The sequence below is a fragment of the Trichosurus vulpecula genome, chromosome 3 (assembly GCF_011100635.1).
Source record: "Trichosurus vulpecula isolate mTriVul1 chromosome 3, mTriVul1.pri, whole genome shotgun sequence".
Taxonomy (NCBI): domain Eukaryota; kingdom Metazoa; phylum Chordata; class Mammalia; order Diprotodontia; family Phalangeridae; genus Trichosurus; species Trichosurus vulpecula.
Window position 1 is genome coordinate 208,929,841 of NC_050575.1, and position 23,869 is coordinate 208,953,709.

The window sequence follows — 23,869 nt, forward strand, 5'->3', positions numbered from 1 at the left end:
TCTATAACCATGACTGGTCTTATCATTGCTTCAAAAAAGGCACAGAAAATTTGTATTGATTTTAGGGCATATTCTGGAAGTTTACTATATTTTACCCTTGTTTTGAACTGGTTACATTTTTTTGAAAAATGTCTTATTTATGCCGTTTTCTTTACATCACAATCATTTTCCATTCACCCTCCAGAATGAACCCTCCCTTGTGAAAAAGGAAAACAATTTTAAAAAAGAATCTGATTGAATGATCATATCTGAAAATCCATATGACATTCTATCCTAGTAGCCCTAGGCCTCATAAATTTTTCTTTTTAACTGTCATTCAAGTGAAGAAAAGAAAAAAATTCTAGTTAACTGAGGATTCCTGATAGATGAGTTCTGGTAAGCTACATAGATTTAAGAACCTTGCTCTCATATGAACTGTACATACCTGAGTACAGTACCTTTACATTTGCCTGAAGGCAAAAATCTACCTAGTTTATTAAATTCTTTTAAAATTTCAACTTTATATAAGATACAAAGAAAACTTGACCAGAATTTATACTGTAAAATGTTTTAATGCCTACCCAAAGCTAGAAATTATGCTTGTTGAATTAAATTAGATGTCCAAATATCTTGAGGGCCATCTTTCTGACTCAATTTTCAAAAGATTAAAAAAGCCTCATACTTCTTGTTCCAGAAAGAAATTAATTTTATGTCTCATTTCACTGGCTAAACTTTGGCTGGGGAATGCAAAAGGGATTCTTTTTCAGATCTAGTTCAGCCTAGATGACCACTGAAGCTCCTTCCAACTCTAAAATTCTGTGACCTTTCTTTATATAAAAATGCACCTTCTATCTGAGTTTTCACATATTACCTATCAATCTTTTTAGAGACAAGTAGTGAAGCAGTCTTTTCTAAACTAGTGGCATTCTAGTTTACTGTATTAGATAAAGGGATTTCAACACCGAGAAGGAACCTAAAGGGTGACCAATCTACTCATTTTACAGATGGAAGATTTAATGTGCCAAGTACTTATTAAACTACTAGCAATATCTGGCTATTTAAAAGCTGGATGCTTCTGGACATTTGTTCAGCAAAGACTCAAGGCAAAAATAGAAGGTGAAGTTACCCAAGAGGAGTGTTCCTTCATCTGGTGTTGGTTGCTGTGAGGCCCATTGGCATGGCCCCGCCAAAAGCAGTTTTGGCAGAGCTGGTAGTTGTGGCACTGCTGGCATCTATATCGGAAACCCATCATACTCTCACATCGGCAATACGAACACTCCACCGGATGGAAGACTTGGAGAATGGAAGCAAAAAGGGTGGGGTAAAGAGAAAGAGAAAAACATTGTTTATTTAAGTGAATGAAGACAGAATGGAAGAGCTGAAACTAACAAAAGAAATCAATGACTGAATCTAAAATAGAACTGAAAGCCAGCTATGATGTTCTCTATCTTCTTCCTCCTCATATTTTCTTTTATCTGAAATATCTTTCTTTAATATTAAATTTAGTTAAAATAGTAACTAGTACATTTGTACATAAAAACATGTTAAATTTTTAAAATACATTTCAAATTACATCTTACATGAGAATAAAATTGGGTACCCAAAAGTATCTTCATTTTTATTATAATAATAACTATTATTATACCTCGGGGGGAGTGGGGAGGTCCTGAGGCCACATGTGGCTTTTATCCCTAAGTGTGGCCTTTTGACTGAATCCAAATGAATTTGGATTCAGTCAAAAGGCCACACTGAAGGATCTAGAAGGGCATGTGTGGCCTCAAGGCCTCAGGTTTCCCACCTCTGATCTAGGGGTCTATAAAGCTAGAAATGGCCCAGGCCTCTCTGGATCTCTGAAAGTCCTTGAGTAAACAATTTTTAAAAATCAAAACATAATTCTCTTGTGAGTGAATGAAGAATGGAATCTGGGAGTCAGGAGCCCCTAAGCACTAATTCCTACTCTACTAGTTAGTACCTGTGCAACTTTAGGCAAGTGACTTAATCTCTCTTTACCTCACTACTTTTCCCCACCTATAAAACAGAAGCCCCTCTTTTCTTCATAACACTTGATTGTTGGGAGCTGTCTATAATGTAAAATACAAAGTAATATTTTCAAAAGAAATCACATTCACATAGGCATTAAAAAAAGACCAAAACTACTGAGGCTATTCAAATATCAAGAAATAGGGTACTTTAACTTCTCAAAGGCATGAAGCTACATTTTCTGCCTTGTTCACTCTCTGTAAAGAATCTTCATCCACATTTCAATCAAGAGTCTCCATTTTGTGCTTAGCTTTTGACAAAGAACACCGCGTATTCAATTGTTAGCATTCAAAATTGTGAACAGAATTGAAGCTAACATATAAAAATTAAAATGTTCTTTACTTTTCAATATTCCTTAAAAATCCACATTCATAAATTCATAATTCATAAATTCAAGTTCAGAGCCAAGGCATATTTCTGTGGTCAGGAAAATATGAGAAGCCAATTCAATTTTATGACATATGATTATATCTAACTTTGGGTGAGTGATTTATTCCTGTAATATCCACCTGATTCTTCTATTAAATTTGATGAAATTATAGACTCATACAAACGTTTTCTTTCTTTAGGCTAAAACCTAGGTCTCAGAAAGCTAGAATAACATAGAATAGAGTAATGGAAAAGATGAAAGGAATAACTAAGATTCCATTTTCAAATTTACTGTTGCCCTCTAGGAATGTTATAACTATGACTGAGTTATAACTATAAGTGAGACAGTTCTATACAAAAGAAGACTGGGAACACCTATATTACAAGTAGTCTGCAAATGAAAATTATATGCATGACCAAAACCAAGAAAAATATTTCCACACCAACAAATGGGCAATTACAGGGAGGCTTGGAGGGTGGAGTTATACCACCACTTGTTACTTTCTCCCCACATCATGGGACACAGAGACACAGGAGCAGGGCACCTTCTACAGTGCAGTGCCTATTCAGTAAGATTGCTCCAGTGTAGACCTCCAGGGATTTTAAAAGATTAATGTACTTTATTGGTGTCCCTCCCCAGCTCTCTCTTAAACTATGATATATTTCAGGTGCCATTAATTCATTGGGTGGTGAGGTCACATCATAATATGCAATACAATACCTACATAGTAAGCTATACTTCTGTGATAGAAGGTTCTAATTAAACATTTAACTGTTAGTAAAATTTGTTTCCTACAAGATCATATCTCTAAGTACATATAATGGAAGACAACAGGAAAGTACAATTTGTTATACAAACATGAGCTTTGCAGAGTTTTTTTTAAGAATATATCTAACATGCAAAGCAAGGATGAACAGAATTGTAATTCAATCTAATCTCCATACGTTTAGAACTTATATTCTCTCTAGGAAAACTAGTCTCTTCAAGAATAGAGCAGGTGAGGGAAATTCCAAAAATTTAAGAGTTCAATACATTTTTGGTGGAGCTGTGAATTGGTCCAACCCTAGAGAAAGCAATTTTGAACTACACACAGAGTGACTAAAATATCCGGGTAATAATAATGATAGCAACAATAATAACATTTATATAGTGCCTACTATGTGCCAGGCATAGTGATAAGCACTTTCCAAGTATTATCTCATTTGATCACATCCTTTAACCCTGAGCTTACAGTGTTAGGAATATATCCCAAGAAGGTTAGCAAAAAAAATAACATTCTCCCTTAAACACCAAAATATTTATAGCAGCACTATTTGTGAAAGCAAAGAACTGGAAACAAAATAAAGGCTCATTGATGGGTAATGGTTAAACAAATTATAGAATATAAAAGTAATAAAATATTATTACTTAGCTGTAAGAAATTATTAATGTAAATAATACAAAGTATGGAAAGTCTTATATGAATTGACTCAAAGTGAAGTTACCAAAAACATGAAAAAAAATCCACAACGATCACAATAATGTAAATGTAAAGAACAAAAAAAACCCAAAATAACTGAAATGTAATACTATGAAATTATAATGACCAAACCTGGCCCCAAATAAGAGACATGAAAATAAATCTCCCCTCACTTCTTTGTAGAGGTGGAAGACCACTGATGGGGGACATTGTGAAACATTGCATACAACATCAAACTTTTTAGTTTTGCTGAACTTCTTTTTTCTTCTTCCTTTAAAATTCTTTATAATAATGCATGACTTGCTGAGAGGAATTTGGAGGAAGGAATACAGTGAGAAATGTAGATTTAGAGCTGGAAGAGACCTTAGAAAATATAAAATCCAATACTCTCATTTTACAAATGAAGAGACTGAGGAACCAAGACATTGAGTGATTTACCCAGGGTTACACAGTTAATAAATTTCTGAGGTGGGATTTGAACTCTGGCCTTCCTGCATCCTATCCATTACTCTAAAGTTTTAAAACACTAAGAAAACAGCATGTTTTGGAATTGTTTCACATAATAGAAAAATTTTTAAGTACTTAGGTAAATGCTAATGTATTTAGTAGGTAATACATGGAATCACTGCGGTTTCATTCCATTCTTTATTCCTAAGATTAGAGTTATAAAAATGACTCAAGGGAATTTTTTAAAAATAATTAAAAGATATTCTAAGGCATCATAAAACAAAGTGCCACAGTTTAGCGAAAGTGCTGAGATTTATGTGTGTTTACCTAGAAGCACTGAATGCAGAATGATTTGATTATAATGTTTCTTCCCTATAAATGAATTGGATATGAGACAAATGACAAATTCTGAAGACTTTAAAAGAAGTATTGCTGATAACAGAAATTAATAAGCTAGTCATGAAACCAGTTTAAATCTATACAAAATATTCAAAGAGTTCAATCCGTTTAAAAGATTCAAGGATTCAAAGTTTTGAAAAACTCATTATTTCTAGCTGCAACAGTTGGTTAAGCAAAGTATGTGCAAAACTAGCTATACCTAGTCCTAATTAAGGAAGCTAAAATATTGTTTTACTCAATATTGGCTTACTTAAAAAAGAGAGGAAGGACTTCTATCTCTCTAGTGGAAAAAAAAACAGACAAGGAGTCTTCCATGTTTTTCAATGGCAAGAAGAGTGAAGGAATAGTCGCATCAAGAAACAAGGTAGAGAAGATAAAGGCCTTTCTTTGATTTAAGTCTTCCCAGGTAACACTAACTATGCCAGTTGTTAGACAGGTAAACACACAGGAGGGCTACTAGCAGGTATCTAGCACTAGCACAGCTTCCCTCTTGATCCGGGCAGACAGGAAGACAGGAACAGAGTCATAATGAAGGGTTAAATAAGCTTACCTTACTCTAGTCTACTCAAAGCAAGTTGCTGATAATGGGAGCACCAACTCTTATAATAGCATTCTCTAAACACCCTTCTCGCAGGGGCTAGCAAGAAGGGGGAGGGGCAATAACCCCTATGTCTCAACAGGGCCAGTTGAGACTGGCACAGCTTTCCAGCCTGTGCAGTCCCCTAAACCCCTGAAGCCTCAATAGGGGCCACTTGAGGCAGGTACATGCCTTACTCCGTGCATTACCCAAATCCCAAATCCCTATGGGTTCCACAATTACTGACCAGTGCCCATTTGCTTTACAATGCAACAGACAAAGAAGGCATATTGCCAGCAACAGCCTCACAAATTAACTTTAGCAATATCATCGTTCAGTGTAAGCATAGTAAAAAAAAAAAATCACATTATAGGGGACAGAGCCAAGACGGCGAATAGAAAGCAGGGACTTACTTAAGCTCTCCCCAAATCCCTCCAAACACCTGTAAAAATACCTCTGAACAAATTCCAGAGCTGCAGAACCCATGAAATAACAGAGGGAAACAGGTCTCCAGCCCAGGAGAGCCTGGATGATGGCCGGGAAGGGTCTATCCCACGGTGCTGAGAGCGGAAGACAGCCCAGCATGGGCCACGCCACAACAGACCAGACCCGGAATCAGCCAGCCAGAACAGGCCTTAGGGCCATGAAACAGTGAGCTGTGGCAGTTATCAGACTTCTCAACCCACAAACGCCAAAAAGCAGGTTAGGGGAAAACTGCAAGATTGAGTTCAGAGTGGTCCAGCCACCAGACCTGGGGGTGGCGGAGGTGATGCAGTGGTGGCAATAGCAGCAGCAGGAAACTCCTGAGGCTGCTTCCAGAGCTACAGCTTCAGCAGCTTCCCTAATCCCTGTCTCACATGGTGGGAGGATTCTAGCAGTGGATCAGAGCAGGAATGCAAGGGGCGCTTTGTGGGCACAAAGACAGATTCTCTTGCTGTGCCCTGCTTGGATCTGTATTGCGGTCCTGGTGGGCAGTTCTTGGGGGAGGAGGAGCGCTAAGGTAACAGAGCCTGGGATGATGGTGGAGTACAAGTAGCTCTGAAAACAGCAGTGCTTGGACCCTAAAGCTTGGAACCAAGTACTCTCTATTCTACAAGCAGCCATATCCTGACAAAAAGCTCAAGGGTCAAGTAGTTGGCTGGAAACATGAACAGGCAGAGAAAACAAACTCAGACTCAAATGCAGACTCAAACTCAAACTCTAGATTCCTTTTTTGGTGACAAAGAAGATCAAAACATAAAGCCAGAAGAAGTCAACAAAGTCAAAGAGCCTACATCAAAAGCCTCCAAGATAAATATGAATTGGGCTCAGGCCATGGAAGAGCTCAAAAAGGATTTGGAAAAGCAACTTAGAGAAGTAGAGGAAAAAGTGGGAAGAGAAATGAGAGTGATGCAAGAAAACCATGAAAAACAAGTCAATGACTTGCTGAAGGAGACCCAAAAAAATACTGAAGAAAATAACACCTTAAAGAATAGACTAACCCAAAGGGCAAAAGAGCTCCAAAAAGCCAATGAGGAGAAGAATGCCTTGGAAGGCAGAATTAGCCAAACGGAAAAGGAGGTCCAAAAGACCACTGAAGAAAATGCCACCTTAAAAATTAGGTTGGAGCAAGTGGAAGCTAGTGACTTCATGAGAAATCAAGATATTATAAAACAGAACCAGAGGAATGAAAAAATGGAAGACAATGTGAAAAATCTCATTGGAAAAACCACTGGCCTGGAAAATAGATCCAGGAGAGATAATTTAAAAATTATTGGACTACCTGAAAGCCATGATCAAAAAAAGAGCCTAGACATCATCTTTCAAGAAATTGTCAAGGAAAACTACCCTGGTATTTTAGAACCAAAGGGTAAAATAGAATCTGAAAGAATCCACTGATCACCTCTTGAAAAAGATCCCAAAAAGAAAACACCTAGGAATATTGTCGCCAAATTCCAGAGTTCCCAGATCAAGGAGTAAATACTGCAAGCAGCCAAAAAGAAACAATTTGAATATTGTGGAAACACAATCAGGATAACACAAGATCTAGCAGCTTCTACATTAAGGGATCAAAGGGCTTGGAGTATGATATTCCAGAGGTCAACGGAACTAGGATCAAAACCAAAAATCACCTACCCAGCAAAACTGAGTATAATGCTCCAAGGCAAAAGATGGATTTTCAATAAAATAGAGGACTTTCAAGTTTTCTCAATGAAAAGACCATTGCTGAATAGAAAATCTGACTTTCAAATATAAGAATCAAGAGAAGCATGAAAAGGTAAACAAGAGAAATCATAAGAGACTTACTAAAGCTGAACTGTTATGTTTACATTCCTACATGGAAAGATGATGTGTGTAATTCAGGAGACCTTTCTCAGTATTAGGGGATCTAAAGGGAATATAGACGGAGGACACAGGATGAGTTGAATATGAAGGGATGACATCTAAAAAATGAAATAAATTTAAGGGGTGAACGAGGAATATATTGAGAGAGGGAGAAAGGGAGAGATAGAATGGGGTAAATTATCTCATATAAAAGGAGCAAGAAAAAGCAGTTCTGTTGGGAGGGAAGAGGGGGAAGGTTAGGGGGAATGAGTGAATCTTACTCTCATCCTATTTGACTTGAGGAGGGAACAACATACACACTCAATTGGGTATCTTACTCCACAGGAAAGTAAAGGGAAGGGGATAAAAAAGGAGAGATGATGGAAGGGAGGACAGATAGGGGGAGGAGGTAATCAAAAGCAAACAGTTTTGAAAAGGGACAGGGTCAAGGGAGAAAAGTGAATAAAAGGGGACTGGATAGGAAGGAAGGAAATATAGTTAATCTTTCACAACATGAGCACTTTGGAAGTGTTTTACATAACGATACATGTGTGATCTATGTTGAATTGCTTTCCTTCCTAGGGAGGATGGGTGGGAAGGGAAGAGGGAAGAGAATTTGGAACTCAAAATTTTAAAAGCAGATGCTTAAAAAAAGTTGTTTTTTGCATACAGCTGGGAAGCAAGATATATAGGGAGTGGGGCATAGAAATCTATCCTGCCCTACAAGAAAGTAATGGGAAAGGTGATGGAGCAGGGGGGTAAAAGAAGGGAGGGCTAACTGGGCAAAGAGGCTATAAGAATATATGCCATCTTGGAATGGGGGAGGAGAGTAGAAATGGGGAGAAAATTTGTAACTCAAAATATTGTGGAAATCAATGTTGAAAACTAAAATGTTAAATAAAAATGATAAAAAATTTTTAAAAATCATATTACGTCACCCCCATATCTCAATGTGCATTCGCAGTAGGACTGTTTACAAGTCATGAACCTGGGAAATATCATCTAACACTGGGAAACTAGAGATTGTTACGGCCATGGAGCCTGGGAACTAAACCCTAAAAAGGCTAACAAAATCTTCTTTACTTACAAGATCTAACATCCTAGCTAAGGAAGTAACTACCACTGACTAAATCAGAGAAAAAGTATAAAGAACCTTTGAGAAATAAACCCAAAAACTAAAGATAAATTGCTGGAAAAGACTTGATTCCCAACCTAAGATTAAAAGTGGATTGACAAAAGCAAAGTTTAAAAAAAATCCAACATTAACAGTACCAAATTGTCCTTGAGGCACTTATATCCTTAAAAATTCTCCAAAAAAACCATTAAATGTCTGTATTTTTGATTTTAAGTTCAACTGCTTTAAGGAAGAAAGGTATTCCTGACATCAAAAATGAGTAGAAAATCCACGGATAAATCAAGTGGGCTCAAGAAAAAAGCCACTCCATGTAAGCCCAGAAAAAAATGTGCCTATGTAGCCATGGTACCTGAGTACCACCTGGTGGCAATGTACCTAAAAGTTACAGATTTAGCTTGAGAAGAAAAGGCTTGTCAAAATAGAAACTATAGAGTTAAAATCATGAAATGACAGCAAATGTCAGTCATGATCATCATTATAATACTTAAGTTCCTATCTATAATTAACATATACAATTTTTTACAGAGTAAAGAAAGATCATTAAATATTCTACTTACCATTTTCAACATGGGCAAGTCTATGCATGAGAGGTAGCCACACAAGGCACTGGGGAGGAGGATCAGCCATCAATGTGTCTAAAAACATATTTAGCATTATCTTTTTCTGTAAATAGAACAGAAAACAATTTCCTTAACAGAAACGATATTTTTCCTTTCCCAAATATCTCTCCAATACAAACATTTAATCAAATTTAATAAACATTTACTAAAAACCTACTATTTACAAGGCACTAGGCTTTTAAGATTTAAATTCTTTTCCAGAACAATTCAAATCTTTACTACATTTGAAATTATAATAACAAAAACAAAATACTACCATACATACATATGGTATATGCCTATATGTATGTGTGTATAGGTATATATGGGTATATATACATGTAACCAACTTGTTTGTATAAATTATTGAAATGTATTTCCATTTGTACCCTGTAAGAATAGACTTACAGTACTGCTGGGTATGTGTGCTAAAAGTACATGATTGCTCAAATATAAGGAAATAGCCCGATGAACATGGTTGTGGGAGGGGAAAGAGGGGGGAAAAAAAACCTAGTCATGTAAATTGTATCTGTTGCAATAAACATGTTAAAATGGGGGGGGGGGGAAGTGTGTATATCTGTATGTATATATATATACACATATATGTGTGTGTGTATATTTCATTTGATCCTAACAAAAATTCTATAATAAAATATCACACTTTTTCATCCTGTATTTTATAAAAGTGAAAAGTCATACAGAGGAAATCTAGGCAAGTTAGTGACAGAGGCAGAATTACAAAACAAGATAGAAAATATAAGGTCATTATGAATCAAAATTATTTGCTTCTTTGTAGTTGTATCTCCAGTACCTAGTAGAATGCTTCACACATAACAGATGCTTAATTTGCTGTAACCTCTCCCATTGATCGACTGTTGATTGACTGAATTACAACACAGGCCTCCTGCCTCTAGTTCAGTGCGTTCTTTCTGTTAACCACCATGGCTTTATATCCTAGTAGCACATGGACTGCTTTTACTACCTCAGAAATGAGGAGTTTCTCTCGTTCTCCTCAATCCCACAAGTCACTGGGTTTGGAGACACTCCGCCTGTCCCAATAGTGTACAGAGGCCTCTCTGAGGTAAGAGCTCTGAAAGGAGGCTGGAGACACCAGCATGAAGGGGAAGGAAGAAACAAGAAGAGGCAAACTAGGAATGAGATACAAAATTAAAGCTCGGAACTCCAAGGATTCTACAATTCTCTGCCAGTGACTAGGCTGACTTATGATACTTCAGAAGGGATGTGATTACAAATTTAGCATTACAAAGGTTACAAATATAGTGAGTTAATAACCATTGATGACTGGTTGCATGTAATGTTGTATATGTTGTATATAACCTATGCTTGGTTTATACAATTCTTTTGTGCTATATTATACAACTTTGTTACATGTGCATGAATTGTATTTCTGCATGTGACCTAATATCTGATTGCTCTATGCAATTCTGATATGATGCTGTATATTAATGTATTATGTAAGGTCTATATGCTTAGTCTCATTACCTGTAACTGTAATATGTTAGTTTATGAATGCTTATTGGTTAAAGCTATAGCTAGCCCAGGGTACCCCATGTAATTTATAGGAATTGCAAATATTTTACATAAGGGAGAAGGTTAAGAAGGTTTAGTCAAGTCCTAGAGATCAGAGAGCCTGCCTGTCCAAGACAACTATTCACAAGAACACTCCCTGATAGAATTTTTCTTCTTGAGAAAAAAAGAAATTGTGACTATATTTTTTTAACACCATCTTCATTTCCATGTGTGTGTGTGTGTGTGTGTGTGTGTGTGTGTGTGTGTAGCTATTCAGTCATTTCAGTTGTGTCTATAACTCCATTTGGGGTTTTCTTGGCAAAGTTGTATAATATAGCTACTTCCTTCTCCAGCTCATTCTTACAGATGAAGAAACTGAGGCAAACAGGGTTAAATGACTTGCCGAGGGTCATAGAACTAGTAAGTGTCTGAGGTCAAATTTGAACTCAGGAAAATGAATCTTCCTGACTCCAAGTGCCATGCTCGATTATCTACTGCACCACTTAGATGGAATATGTGTGTGAGTGTGTGTACATGTATGTGTGTCTGCAGTGTGTGTTGACCTCTACCTCCCCTCCCTACAGAGCCATGCCTGATAATAAAGAAAAAAATTTAAGAGAAAAAAAAGTTCAACAAAACTGATACATCAACTGAATCTAACAGTATATACAATGCTAAACACCCAGTTATCTCCCACTTCAGCAAAGGAGGAATACAAAGGTATTTCGTCCTCTCTTCTTTTGGGGCAAGCTTGAATATTCTAAATGTAAAGCATTCAGTTACTTCTTTTATTAATGTTGTTCTTTCCACTTACACCATGGTGACATTTTACACACTTTTTTCCTGGTTCTGCCTCACGTGGCCTTAGTTCTTACAAATCTCCTTATGTTTCTCTGGAGTCTTCGTACACACCATTTCTTACTGTGTAATAATATTCCATTAAATTCAAGTACCAAACTTTGTTGATACATTTTCCAACAAACAGACATCTTATTTTGTGTCACATTTTTTATTACTACACAAAGTGGCTCTAAAACTATTCTAGTGGATAGGGGAACTTCTTATCTTTGATCTTCTCAGAGTTTATGCCTGGTAGAGGGATCTCTATTTAAATCAAAGGGCATGGATACTTTAGTCACTTTATTAGCATAATTTCAAATTGCCTAGTAGAATGGCTAGATTAATCAAAAGGTCCATTACAGTACTTGTTTTCCCCCAACCTAAACAGGTGATTTTTAAAGAAGGCTGGGGATACTCAGATAGATGAAAGTGAAGGAAATGGCTGTGAAGAGAGGATTCTGGGTCATCCAAATGTGGTTTGCAGACACTGAAACTTTATGCCTCTCCTCCAGCAATTCAGGCACACATGCTTTGATGTACCAGAGGAGCTAGAGAGCGCCAAAGTTCTTGAAACAAAAAAGGAAGGTCAAACTGGGAAAAGAAATGCCCAGGAGAAAGACAGGAAAGAGATGTGAAGAGTAGGAAGTCCAGATGTCCTATTCACCCAGTTGCTGTGCAAAGGGGATGATGACTAACGGGGAGACATGGGCTCATGTGTAGACAGCAGGAAAGGAGCCATTAAGTAGGGAGAGATTAAACATAAAAGAAGAGGAATGAAAGTGTGGGTAATCTGTTGGAAAAGATGAGAAGGAATGGGATCAAGATGGCATATAGAGTGGTTGGCCTCAGCAAAGAGAAGGGCCATCTCTTCATCCAAGATAGTACAGAATAAATAAATAGTGCAGGAAGATGTCTGAGTGATGTGGGAGAGGAGACGTTACAGAAAATAGCTTCAATTTTTTTTAGTGGTGTAGAGGCAAGATCTTTAGCAGAAAGGGTGGAGGAAGTAGCGAGACTGGACATCTAAGGAGAAATGAAAAGCTTTGGAACGGTGGCTGTAGAGAGTGGGATAGCAAACTGAGCAGGAAGGACTAGAATGATTGCCTTGCTGCAGTGAGAAGTCAGTTGAGATTATATAACATAAATTTATAGTGAACCCAACTGCCACAGCTTCATGATTTCCTCCAGCTTCTGACAGCTGCATGTGAAAAGGAATGAAGGAGGTGGATGGAGAGAGTAATCCAGGGCTAGAATGTGATAAATTGTGATAAGTGATAGTACAAGGACACAGAGGATTTAAAAGTAGAAGATAGTTGAGTTGGTTCAATGAGAGGTCGAGATAGAGAAGGGAAGAGTATAATTTAGTAGAAAAGAAATAGATACGGTTGCATTGGTTCAACAAGGGAGAACAGAAGAGTTATAATGGGTACAGGGGCAATAGTCTGTGAAAGAATTGAAGGACGGAGAGAATGGAGGTCAGGGTGACAATGAAGAACAGAATTAGAGGTCAATAGGCATAGGTAAAGATGGAATGATGGAAAAAAATTATCAGATAAAGAATTTTGGATTTCCTGAAATGGAAATAGAAAAACTGTGTAGGTGATGGCAAAATGAAGCCTATAACCATCTCTGTGTGCAGCTCAGGTGACAGAGAAGAGGAGCTCATGGAAACTGACAGATTAAGGAACTTAGAATTTAGGATTTTTGAAGGAGTATTAACACATATTTTGAAGCCCCCTCACTGAGGAAGAAACGAGAATTGATCAATAAGAACCACCAGGATCTGGATTGAATGATAAATTTGGACTCAGGAATTTGAATCTGAATGAGCATGAACCTCCCAGGAGACCTTGCTGAATGATGACAGTCAGAAAAGGACAATGGGAAGCAAGGATAATTCCAATTCCCAGCCTTCAACCAGTCAGTCTGAGGTGATGAAAGCAAGTATAATCAGTACTAGAAAGGGTAGAGAGGGAAGCAGTGTCAGCAGAAGGGTACTAGGACTGCTAACTAGTCAATGCCAGTGAGATAGGTCGAGATTTAAGATGAGAAAAAGTTTGTTAAACTTGAAGCAGGCATTCAAGAGGGGAAAGTAAAAGGGGTAGGCAGATGTGGAGCAAGACATTAGAGGTGTAGGATTGAGGTGAATGGGAATAAAAGAGCACACAGTTGGGGACTGAGTAAGACCTAAGATGTTTGTATATCAACAGTTGAGATATACAAGGGAGTAGAAGTATGCTAACCATTGAGCGTTAAGCCCAGGCAAAATATCAGTGGTTGGAGAGCAGTCCCTTGAAGGAAATATGTCTGAGATCCTCCACTGAGGTCCAACCTTATGGCAGGTAGTGATACTCTATGCTATGAAGACTCAGGAAGCCAGACTCACAGCAGCCAGGAGCAAGAAGTTTGAGAGCTTAGTCAGGAGGCAATGGTGTCTTGCCTTTCTTAAAGAAGGCCCTGGATGATAGGAAGTAGAAACTAGCCTTGGGACAGGCCTACATTGGAAAAGTCCAGGAGGCCATGGAAGCCAGAGGTGTGAAGCAGAAGTCTTGTCCCCAGCATGTAGCCAGATGCTGGAAATCAAATGCAAACTCCTGTGTTTGACATTTAAATAACTTTACAATCTAGGAATCAAATATATACTCATGCTTTTGATATTTAAATCTCTTCACAATCTTACCCATCTTTTCAGCTTTCTTACATGTAATGCCCTCCACATAATCTATGATCTAGCCATTGTGGTACACTTGTGGTTTCTGCACATGCAACACGTTGTCTCCAGTCTGTATGTATACCTTTGCACTGCTTGTCTACCAGTCCTTGGAATGCTCTTCTGCCTCACCTGCATCTCTTGAAATGCCTGATTTCTTTCAAGCCTCAGCACAAGCACCAAATTACGCAGAAAGCCTCTCCTGATGAAGCCTCCCCATAACTACTTTGTATTCAATTGTATATATTATGTAAAAATATGTATACACACACATATCTCCCCGTCAAAATGTAAACCTTGAGGACAGAGACTGTTCCACTTTTGTCTTTGAATTCTCAGCATAGTACACATAGTACCCTTAATAAATATTTTTTAATGACAGATAAATAAGCACTTAGTGGTTATTTAGCCCCTTCCCATTGATCAAATGTATACATTTTTCTAAGTTTCTCTTGACTGCTGTTTATACTTGAAATTTCAGTTCAGGTATGGTCTTTTTATTAGGAATGTTTCAAAATCCTCTACTTCACTAAAGACCATGCCCAACCTCACCCCATGAGATTATACTCAGTCTTGAAGATCAGGTTTTTCCTGGTTGTAAGACTTTATTGTTTGTCTTTTGGAATATCATATTTTGAGACTTTCTTTTCTTTAACATAGTTGTATAGCACAGTCTTAAATGTTCCCAACTGAGGTTTCTTGGTACTTAAACTTTTTTTCTTTTTAGCTGCTTACATAATTTTTTTTCTGTTTACTCATATCTCCAGCCTCAATGTCTAGAAGGCAACCTTGAATTGACACAGAAGACTGTAGCCCCACTCTCCTAAGCTTGCCCTCTATAACATAACACTGTACCCAGTTCTACTTAGAATCAGATGCTGAAAATCTCCTGCAAGTGCTTTAATGCAACACAATTATAATTATAACTCTCTCATTCTGAGTAGAATTCTACCTTAAATTTGAATAATGAAATTCATGATAAGGCTAAAGTCACTTCTTACTAGAATCTAAGATGAGTTGACAAGCCCAGCTTGATTCTATCCCCTCTCTAATCAAGACACACTCCTATTGTACATCTGGAAAGGGTGGTTAGGATTACGCTCTACCTTTTGCCATCATCCCTGTCTTCTGGGTCCACTGTCTCATGTCCCAAAGCAGATTTTTGGCCCTGGCCTTTCTATGTCTTCTCTGTGAATTATCTCCAATTTGCATTTGACTTTCTCCCATGTAGGGCTCCCAACAAGCCTGTGCAAGGCCTCCCACACTGGAACTCTCTGGCAGTTATGTTGTCTTTTCTGGTATTTCCAATAGGTATACTGGTTCCATGCCTCTCAGAGGGTCCACCAGTGCACAGGCTGCCCATTAGCTGCTGGCTGTATCTCCTAATGTGGTACAGCACACAGGTTGTCCAGGCACTACACTGGCTTTTTCTCCTCAAAAGAGGAGACGAAGGCCAAGAGGGCTCCAATTTCAAGTGTCTGTGAAGGGTTCCTATATATGTGCACTGCCCAGTCCTGTCTCTGAGTGATCTTCAAGGGTTACCTCTGTCCCCCATTCCTCTGACAGACTATGGCCTAGACCCCACTAGCTTTAAGTCCCAGGTCTTATTCCTCTCTGGGTTGCTTCACTTCCATACTTGTAGAGTCTTGGGCTGGATGAATAAGCTTAGTACTATTTTTTTTTCCATTCATTGTAACTTCAGTTGCATTTTAGATCATTGCTGGAGTATTTGTGGAAGTACTGATCTTCTTTAGGATTTCTCATGTCACTATCTTATCCAGAAATCTAGCAAAAGTGTATTACCTTGTATTTTTTTTAATTTTTTTTCTAAACTTAAACACCAAAAATAGACTATTTCACAAAGAACAATAAGATTGTATGTGAAACTATGAATTTCAATTTTATAGTGCTTGTTTTTTTAAAAGGATGTAATAATTCCACATACTAATTTCAAAACTATCCTGCGTATTTGTGCTTACTTCTGAACTTCATTCTATTCCCTCCTATGTATTAAAAAATAAATGTCTCACTGATCCCCTTTTTTTGGCATAATTATTGCTAACCCTCTCTCCTCCTTCTCCACTCCACTAAACATCCAACAGAATGAAAAAAAAATTGCTAATAATCATAGTTAAGCAACAGCTTTATCTAAAAAGGCATGCCTCTTTTTGCATCTTGTGTCCATCACCTATCTTTTAGGAAATGAATAATATGCCTCATATGACAGGGTCCTCTGGATATGTAAGGTTGGTCACTGCACTGGTTAGAGTTAAATCTTTCAAAGTCCTTTTTCTTTACAATGTTGTTGTCCTTGTATAAATTATTCTCCTGGTTCTGCTCACTTCATTTGGCATCAGTTCATACAAGTCTTCCTAGGTTTGTCTGAAACTGTCCTCTTCATCATGTCTTATAGCATAATAGTATTCCAATGTATTCATATTCCACAAGCTGCTTAGCCATTTCCCAATTAGTGGACACCCCCTTAGATTCTAGGTTTTTTTTCTTCTCTTTCTTTACAATCCCTTCTTCTAGATCAGGAAGTTTGCTTTACTTGCTACCATTCCTCCTCCAGCATTTCTTCCATCTTCACTCCCTTTCCCTGATTACTGTTTGTTTCCTTGTTGAGTCTGATATATTTCTTCAAACTGTGTGCATTTTCAATTCTCCTTTATCTATTTTAGATAAGAATGAGGTTCATCTGATGCCTATCCCCGACCCTTTCCTCCATGATGGTATATTTATGTACCCCAATTAAGAGAATTAATCATTTCACCTTTTTCATCCTTTCTATGCTTGTATTTCCTTTTTTACTCCTTTCTCTTTTCTATCTTAAAATTCTCAGAAAAATAACAAACTACTTCACCCCAAGACCTTTGTTCTTCCTATTTAATTCCTTCAATATACCTTGAAGGCAAGGTTCAGAAGGAACATGTGTTTCTTCTCCTCCTATTAGAATGTTAGCACTACTTCAACCCCTTAAAACTGTTCAAATAAATTTAGCTGAATAGATTTCTCTTTATTCATGTTTACATTTCAGTTTCTACACAGATCTAGTCTTTTCATTAGAAACCCCTTGAAATTCTCTCTTATATTAAAGGTCTATTTTTCCTCCATGTAGAAATATACCCAAAATTGCAGGGTAATTAATTCTTGGTTGTAAGCCTGTATCCTTTGCCTTTTGAAATATTGTATTGTATTTATAATAAAAGCTCTTTATAGCAGAAACTGCCAAGTCTTGTTAAGGTTCCTTGGCACTTAAACTGCTTCTTTTTGGATGCTCGCAGTACTTTTTTCTTTACAAAAGAATGCTATGGATTTTGGCCATGAAATTCCAGGAACTTTTCATTTTGGGGTTCTTTTAGGACATGATCAGTTGAATCAATCTATCTTCATTTTGCCTTCCAGTTCTAAAAGATCTGGGCAATTAACACTGAGGACTTTTTGAAATATAGACTTCAAATGCAGGTCTTCTTAACTCCAATAATTTATTCATGGGCCACCAGCTTATCACACTGCTGCTGTGTTTTTACTGACCTAACTTTACTTCTGGCACCTAGGTGACACAATGGATAGAGTGCTGGGCCTGGAGTCAAAAAGATCTAAATTCAAATCTCGCCTCAGACACTTACTATCTGTGTGATCCGGAACAAGTCACTTAACCCTGTTTGCCTCAGTTTCCTCATCGTAAAATAAATGGCAAACCACCCCAAATGGGGTCGTAAAGAGCCAGATATAACTGAAAATGACTTAACAACAATTTTACTTCTCACAAAAATCTTTAGTTAACCCAGATGTGGCTCTTTCCCTGTGTCCATCTGTGGGTAATATGGGTGTGTAGTAAAATACCACAGGCAATTCCAACCACAAAAAAGGGAAATGATTAGGAAACTTTCCTCCTAGTTCAGGGCTGGGGTCCCAATTTCAGGCCTATTGTTAAAGATTATCTCTCTGCCAGGGAATTTATTTTACCAGGCATCCATCCTGGATTTAAGTTTTAAAAAAAAATAAAAACAAGAACAAAAAATAAATGTCTAAGGCTAAAGAATTTCTGAGAGGTACTGATCTTCCTTGATAGACAGACATGTAAAGGGAGCCTGACCAATAGAAGCTTCATACTCAGAGCAGGCAGAGTGTGCTCTGACTGTTGCCAACACATGTGAAAGAGGATGGGGAACTTGTAATTTGTAATGGAAAGGTACAGCTTCCTAATTCAGAGCACACACAGTCCCTGTTGAGCTCAAACTGAAATTGCTTACACAGAGCACTAACCAGACAATTTGCCATTTTTCCTACTCTGATGGTAAGGATGCTGCAGTGAGCATCCTCCAAGTGAGAGAATGGCCTTGAGCCCTCTTTCTGCAAAAGCAAAGTAGGTTTAGAGTGCCTTCTTCCATGCCCAGTCCAACAACGTGGCCTGTGAATAGGGCCTCTATTCTTTGTCTCCTTGTGGTGGTTCTCTCTTGCTTTTAGGAAAAAAAAAGTATTAGTGATGGTTATGACCTTTTGAGTTTCAAAGTGTCAGAAGAGAGACCTGAAAATCAAGGCATTAGAATCCATGCCAGAGCCCAAGTAAGGCAGGAACAGAGGGCTGGAAGCACCTAGCAGTGGCTGAAGCACCAGTTCATGCAGCTGCCATGCTACAAAGAGAAGGGAGACTGGGGATGTGAGTGCTTGGTTGCAAATGTTTCATGTGGGAGACCATTATTCCTAGGGACTGAGGTGATAGATGGAAAACTTCACACACACACACACACACACACACACACACCAGCTCAAGGGATATTTTATGCTTCCACTCTTGCTATATTTTCTCAGGAAATATTCCCTTGTAAAAGCTAAATGACAATCCCATAGAACTCATGATGAAACATGCTATCTATCTCCAGATAAAAGAACTGATAAACTCAGAGTACAGATCGAGGCACATTTTCTGCTCTTTCTTTTTCTTTCTTTCTTTTTTCTGGACATGGCTAATGCAGAAGTTCATTTTGCATGACTACACATATGCATAATGTATGTGTTTTCCAGCCTTCTCAATGAAAAACCCTCAAGGAGAGGGAGGAAGAAGGGAGAGATTTTGGAGTTGAAAACAAAACTGAATTAAAACTTTTTTTAAAAAAGCTAATTGATGTTACCAGGTTCAATGTAACCAGGCTCTAATCACTGAGGACTGATTTGGGATAGAACACTCCCCAGTTCAAGGGAAAATTTACATTATTGGTCTTCCTATATCTCCTCAGCAAATATCCCTTTGTGAAAACTAATTGATGTTAACTAGTTAAATGGAATTCTAATCACTGGTGATTAACAATGGGGAGAACACACAAAAATGTGTCCTTGAGCTGACAGCATTAACAAAAATCACCTTGACGCCTTAAGGGTACCCCCAGAATCCAAAGGAGGAGGGATAGACTTGCTTGGGGATAGGGGTGGCTTGACACATTAGTTGTGAGTGTGAATTGGGATGAAGATCCTTAGTCTATAAAGGCCACAGCTAGATAGAAAAAACATTTATTAAGTACTTCCTAGAGATCAAACACTGTGCTAAGCCCTAGGGATACAAATATTAGCAAATAAGACAGTCCTTACTCTAATGGAGCTTGCGTTCTAAAGAGGGAAGATGAAAAATAAAGGACAGCTGGGTGGGGGGGAAGAGGGAGAGAGAGGCAGAGCAAGAAAGGTGACAGCAAGGTAGCTAGTGAGAAGATGGAAGGAAACTGCAGTGAGTCAAAGAGTGAATGAGATAAAGCCTGGCCTCAAGGTGGAGGCTCCTCCAGGGTAGGAAGGTGGCTGGTGTTACCTCACCAAGAAATGTCTCTATACAAATGAAATCATAGGACCAGTGGTTCCCCTCCTTCCTCTCCTCCCATTCTTACTGCTAACATTTCAAAACCTATGTCACATAGGAAAAGCAAGTACAGAGAGCATTATATGATACTTCTTTCTACTGGAACATGAGTGTTTCTCTGTTGAATTACTTGGCAGTTTTATAATATACTTTTAATCATGGTAAAGAAAAAGCCTTCTTAAAATAAAAAAAAAGAAAAAGTCTTCCATTCCTGTTTTGAATTTATAACATAAATAAATGCTATATAATAGTGTATCTTTTATTTTATTTTGTTATGTTTGGTAGGGACTGTTTTCCTTGTAATAAGTCATTCCTGCATTCCAGTTAAAAGATCCTTTTTGGTCATTATGGATTTTTTTTTAATGTACAACTATGTTCTAACATTTTGGTACAATTTACCTTAATGACATTAGTCTTTAATTTCCTCTCACTTTGTCTTTGTCTGGTTTTGGTATCAATATTATATTTGCCTCATAAAAGGAACTGAATAACATATCATTTTTCTCTATATTCTAAAACAGTCCAGCATTTATTTGTAAATCCATGTAAATCTCGTATCTTTTCACAAGTCTTAAAGATTTCTCTCAGATTGATCTATTTAGGCTATAAATTTCCTTTATACATTTTAGTATTTTATATTTTTGTAAATAATTCTCCATTTAGTTTTAGAGCCCCAATTGATTACAATAGAGATGGATAATCTTCTCTAATAACTGACTTAAGTTCTTTTGATTTTGCTCTGACGACTCATTGTTCATTAGTAATTTCAATGATTAGGATAATTGTTTATCTTACATTATATGTCATCTAGTCCAACTCAAAACTGGAAGTGAATCTCTCCTACATCTTGGAAAAATGGTCATCCAGCCTTTGCTATAAAATATCATATTACCAACATAATTTTTCAATCATTTAAAAAATACCATATGATAAAGATGATAAAATGAAGATACTGCATATCAGAATAAGGAATCAAGTGATAAAATAGTCACCCAGCAAAAAGATAATTAATTCCAATGTCCTTTTAAAAATTCAGCTCTTAGATTTACCATTCCAATTTTTTTCTTATCTTCAGTTGTTTTCATCTCTGCTCTGATCTTGATTTGACTACATCTCTTTTATAATAGCATATAACTGTTAATTCCTTATTTTAGGCTAATAAAAGCAGACTCACCTGGTTAATTTTCTCAATCTTAATAGGAATTTACCACTATAGTCTTGCCCTTGAGTATTCCAATACTCATATTTTGATATCTAGTATCCTTACAATCCTTTGTCATATATAAGCTATTGTTTTTGCAATTCCACAAGCCTAGACCTTTTATTTCTGTATTATTATATAATACCACCTCTATTTCATCATGATCTATAAATACAATATATAAAATCTTACATAGTTATAGCCAATATGAAGGAAATCACAAATCCAATCCCCTAAAAAAAAACCCAAAATTAAGGATTGGGATAGAATATGCAACAAAGAAATAGGAAGTAGAATGACAAAAAGAAATGTGGAAAATATCTGCAAAGATCTTTATAACTTTTCACCAAAAAACAGCAGAACCACCACATTTGGTCTCAATCAGCACAGCCTCAGATGTTTTTACAGAGCAGATATAAATGGAACTAGAAGGAAAAAAGACAGGAAAAAACAGATGAATTAGATCAAGTATACACAGGGAGAGAGGTGTGCTAGAGGTGACTTAATTGTGAAGGTACTGCAGGATCAATTTGTAAGGTGAGGGAGATAACAGAGACTCAAGCTAAAAAAAATCAGACTATATTACTGCCAAACTATATGTCTACTTTTCAGTCTCTCTAAGCTTCCAGTGACACCTGCTCCTACTAATAATTTCTTTTAAGAACCTTGCTTAAATCTTTCAAGACATTATCAAGGAAAACTGCCCTGATATCCTAGAACCAAAGGGTAAAACAGAAATTGAAAGAATCTACAATCACTTCCTAAGATACCAAAATGAAAACTCCCAGGAATATTATAGCCAAATTCCAGAGTTCCCAGGTCAAGGAGAAAATATTGCAAGCAGCCAGAAAGAAACAATTAAAGTGTTGTGGAACCACAATCAGAATAATACAAGATTTAGCAGCTTCTTACATTAAAGGATCAAAGGGCTTAGAATATAATATTCTGGAGGTCAAAGGAACTAAGATTAAAACCAAGAATCACCTACCCAGCAAAACTGAGTGTAATGCATGGGGGGAAAAATTGATATTCAATGACGTGGAGGAATTTAATACATTCTTGATATATATGTATATAGATATATAGATATATAGATAGAGATAGAGAGGGCACAGGTTGAGACAAACATGAAAGGATGATATCTAAAAAATAAAATTAAGGGGTGAGAGGAATGTATTGGGAGAAGGAGAAAGGGAGAGGTAGAATAGGGTAAATTATCTTACATAAAAGAGGCAAGAACAAGCTTTTACAGTGGAGGGGAAGAGGGGGGAGGTGAGAGGGAATGAGTGAACCATACTCTCATCAGAACTGGCTTAAGGAGGGAATAACACACACACTCAATTGGGTATCTAAATCTATCTTACTCCATAAGAAAGTAGGGGGAATGGGTGGGGGGCGTTGATAGAAGGGAGGACAGATTTGGGGAGGGAGTAATCAGAAGCAAACACTTTTGAGGAGGGACAAGGTAATAGGTAAGAATAGAATAAATGGGGAACAGGATAGGATAGAGGGAAATAGAGTTAGTCTTTTACAACATGACTATTACAGAAGTATTTTGCATGACTATACATGTATAACCTATATCTAATCACTTGCCTTTAAATGGGGGTGGGAAAGGGGAAGAAGGGAGAGAATTTGGAACTCAAAGTCTTAAAAATGAATGTTAAAAATTGTTTTGACATGTAACTGGGAAATAAGAAACACAAGCAATGGGGTATAGAAATCTCTTATCTTACAGGAAAATAGAAGGGGAAGGGGATAAGAGAAGGGAGTGGTGGTGATAGAAGGGAGAACAGATTGGGGGAAGGTGTAATCAGAAGCAAAACACTTGAGGAGGGACAGGGCAAAAGGAGAGAGAGAATAGAATAAATGGGAGTAGGGGAAATAGGATGGAGGGAAGCAATAGTAACTGTGGAAAAAAAATTTTTGAAGCAAGTTTCTCTAATAAAGGCCTCATTTCTCTGACATACATAGAACTGCATCAGATTTGTAAAAATGAGAGCCATTCCCCAATTGATAAATGATCAAAAGATACAATCAGTTTTCAGATGAAGTAATTAAAGCTATCTATAGCCATATGGAAAAAATATTCTAACTCACTACTGACTGGAGAAATGCAAATTAAAACAAATCTGAGGTACTACTTCATACCTATTAGATTAGATAATAGGACATAAAGGGTAAATGACAAATGTTAGAGGGGATGTGGGAAAAATGAGACATTAATGTACTGTTGTTGGAGTTGTGAATTAATTAAACCATTCCATAGAGCAATCTGGAACTATGCCCAAACGGTCATAAAACCATGAATACCCTTTGACGTAGCAATACCACTACTAGGTCTGTATCCCAAGGGGGATTAAAAAAACAAAAAGGAAAAGCACCTATATGTTCAAAAATATTTATAGCAGCTCTTTTCTGGAGGTAAAGA

The 23,869-nt window shown here is 37.3% G+C and overlaps 1 protein-coding gene across 7 annotated transcripts in view; it reads right to left on the reverse strand.

Moving 5' to 3' along the window:
* DTNB (dystrobrevin beta) overlaps nt 1–23,869 on the reverse strand; it is a 351,017-nt gene that overhangs the window by 223,328 nt on the left and 103,820 nt on the right. For all 7 annotated transcript variants that reach the window (XM_036750795.1, XM_036750793.1, XM_036750796.1 and 4 more), the window contains 2 exons: nt 9,268–9,373; nt 1,106–1,272 (listed from right to left, as the gene is read on the reverse strand). In XM_036750795.1, the coding sequence (XP_036606690.1) occupies nt 1,106–1,272; nt 9,268–9,373 (273 nt within the window). The remainder of the gene's footprint in view (nt 1–1,105; nt 1,273–9,267; nt 9,374–23,869) is intronic.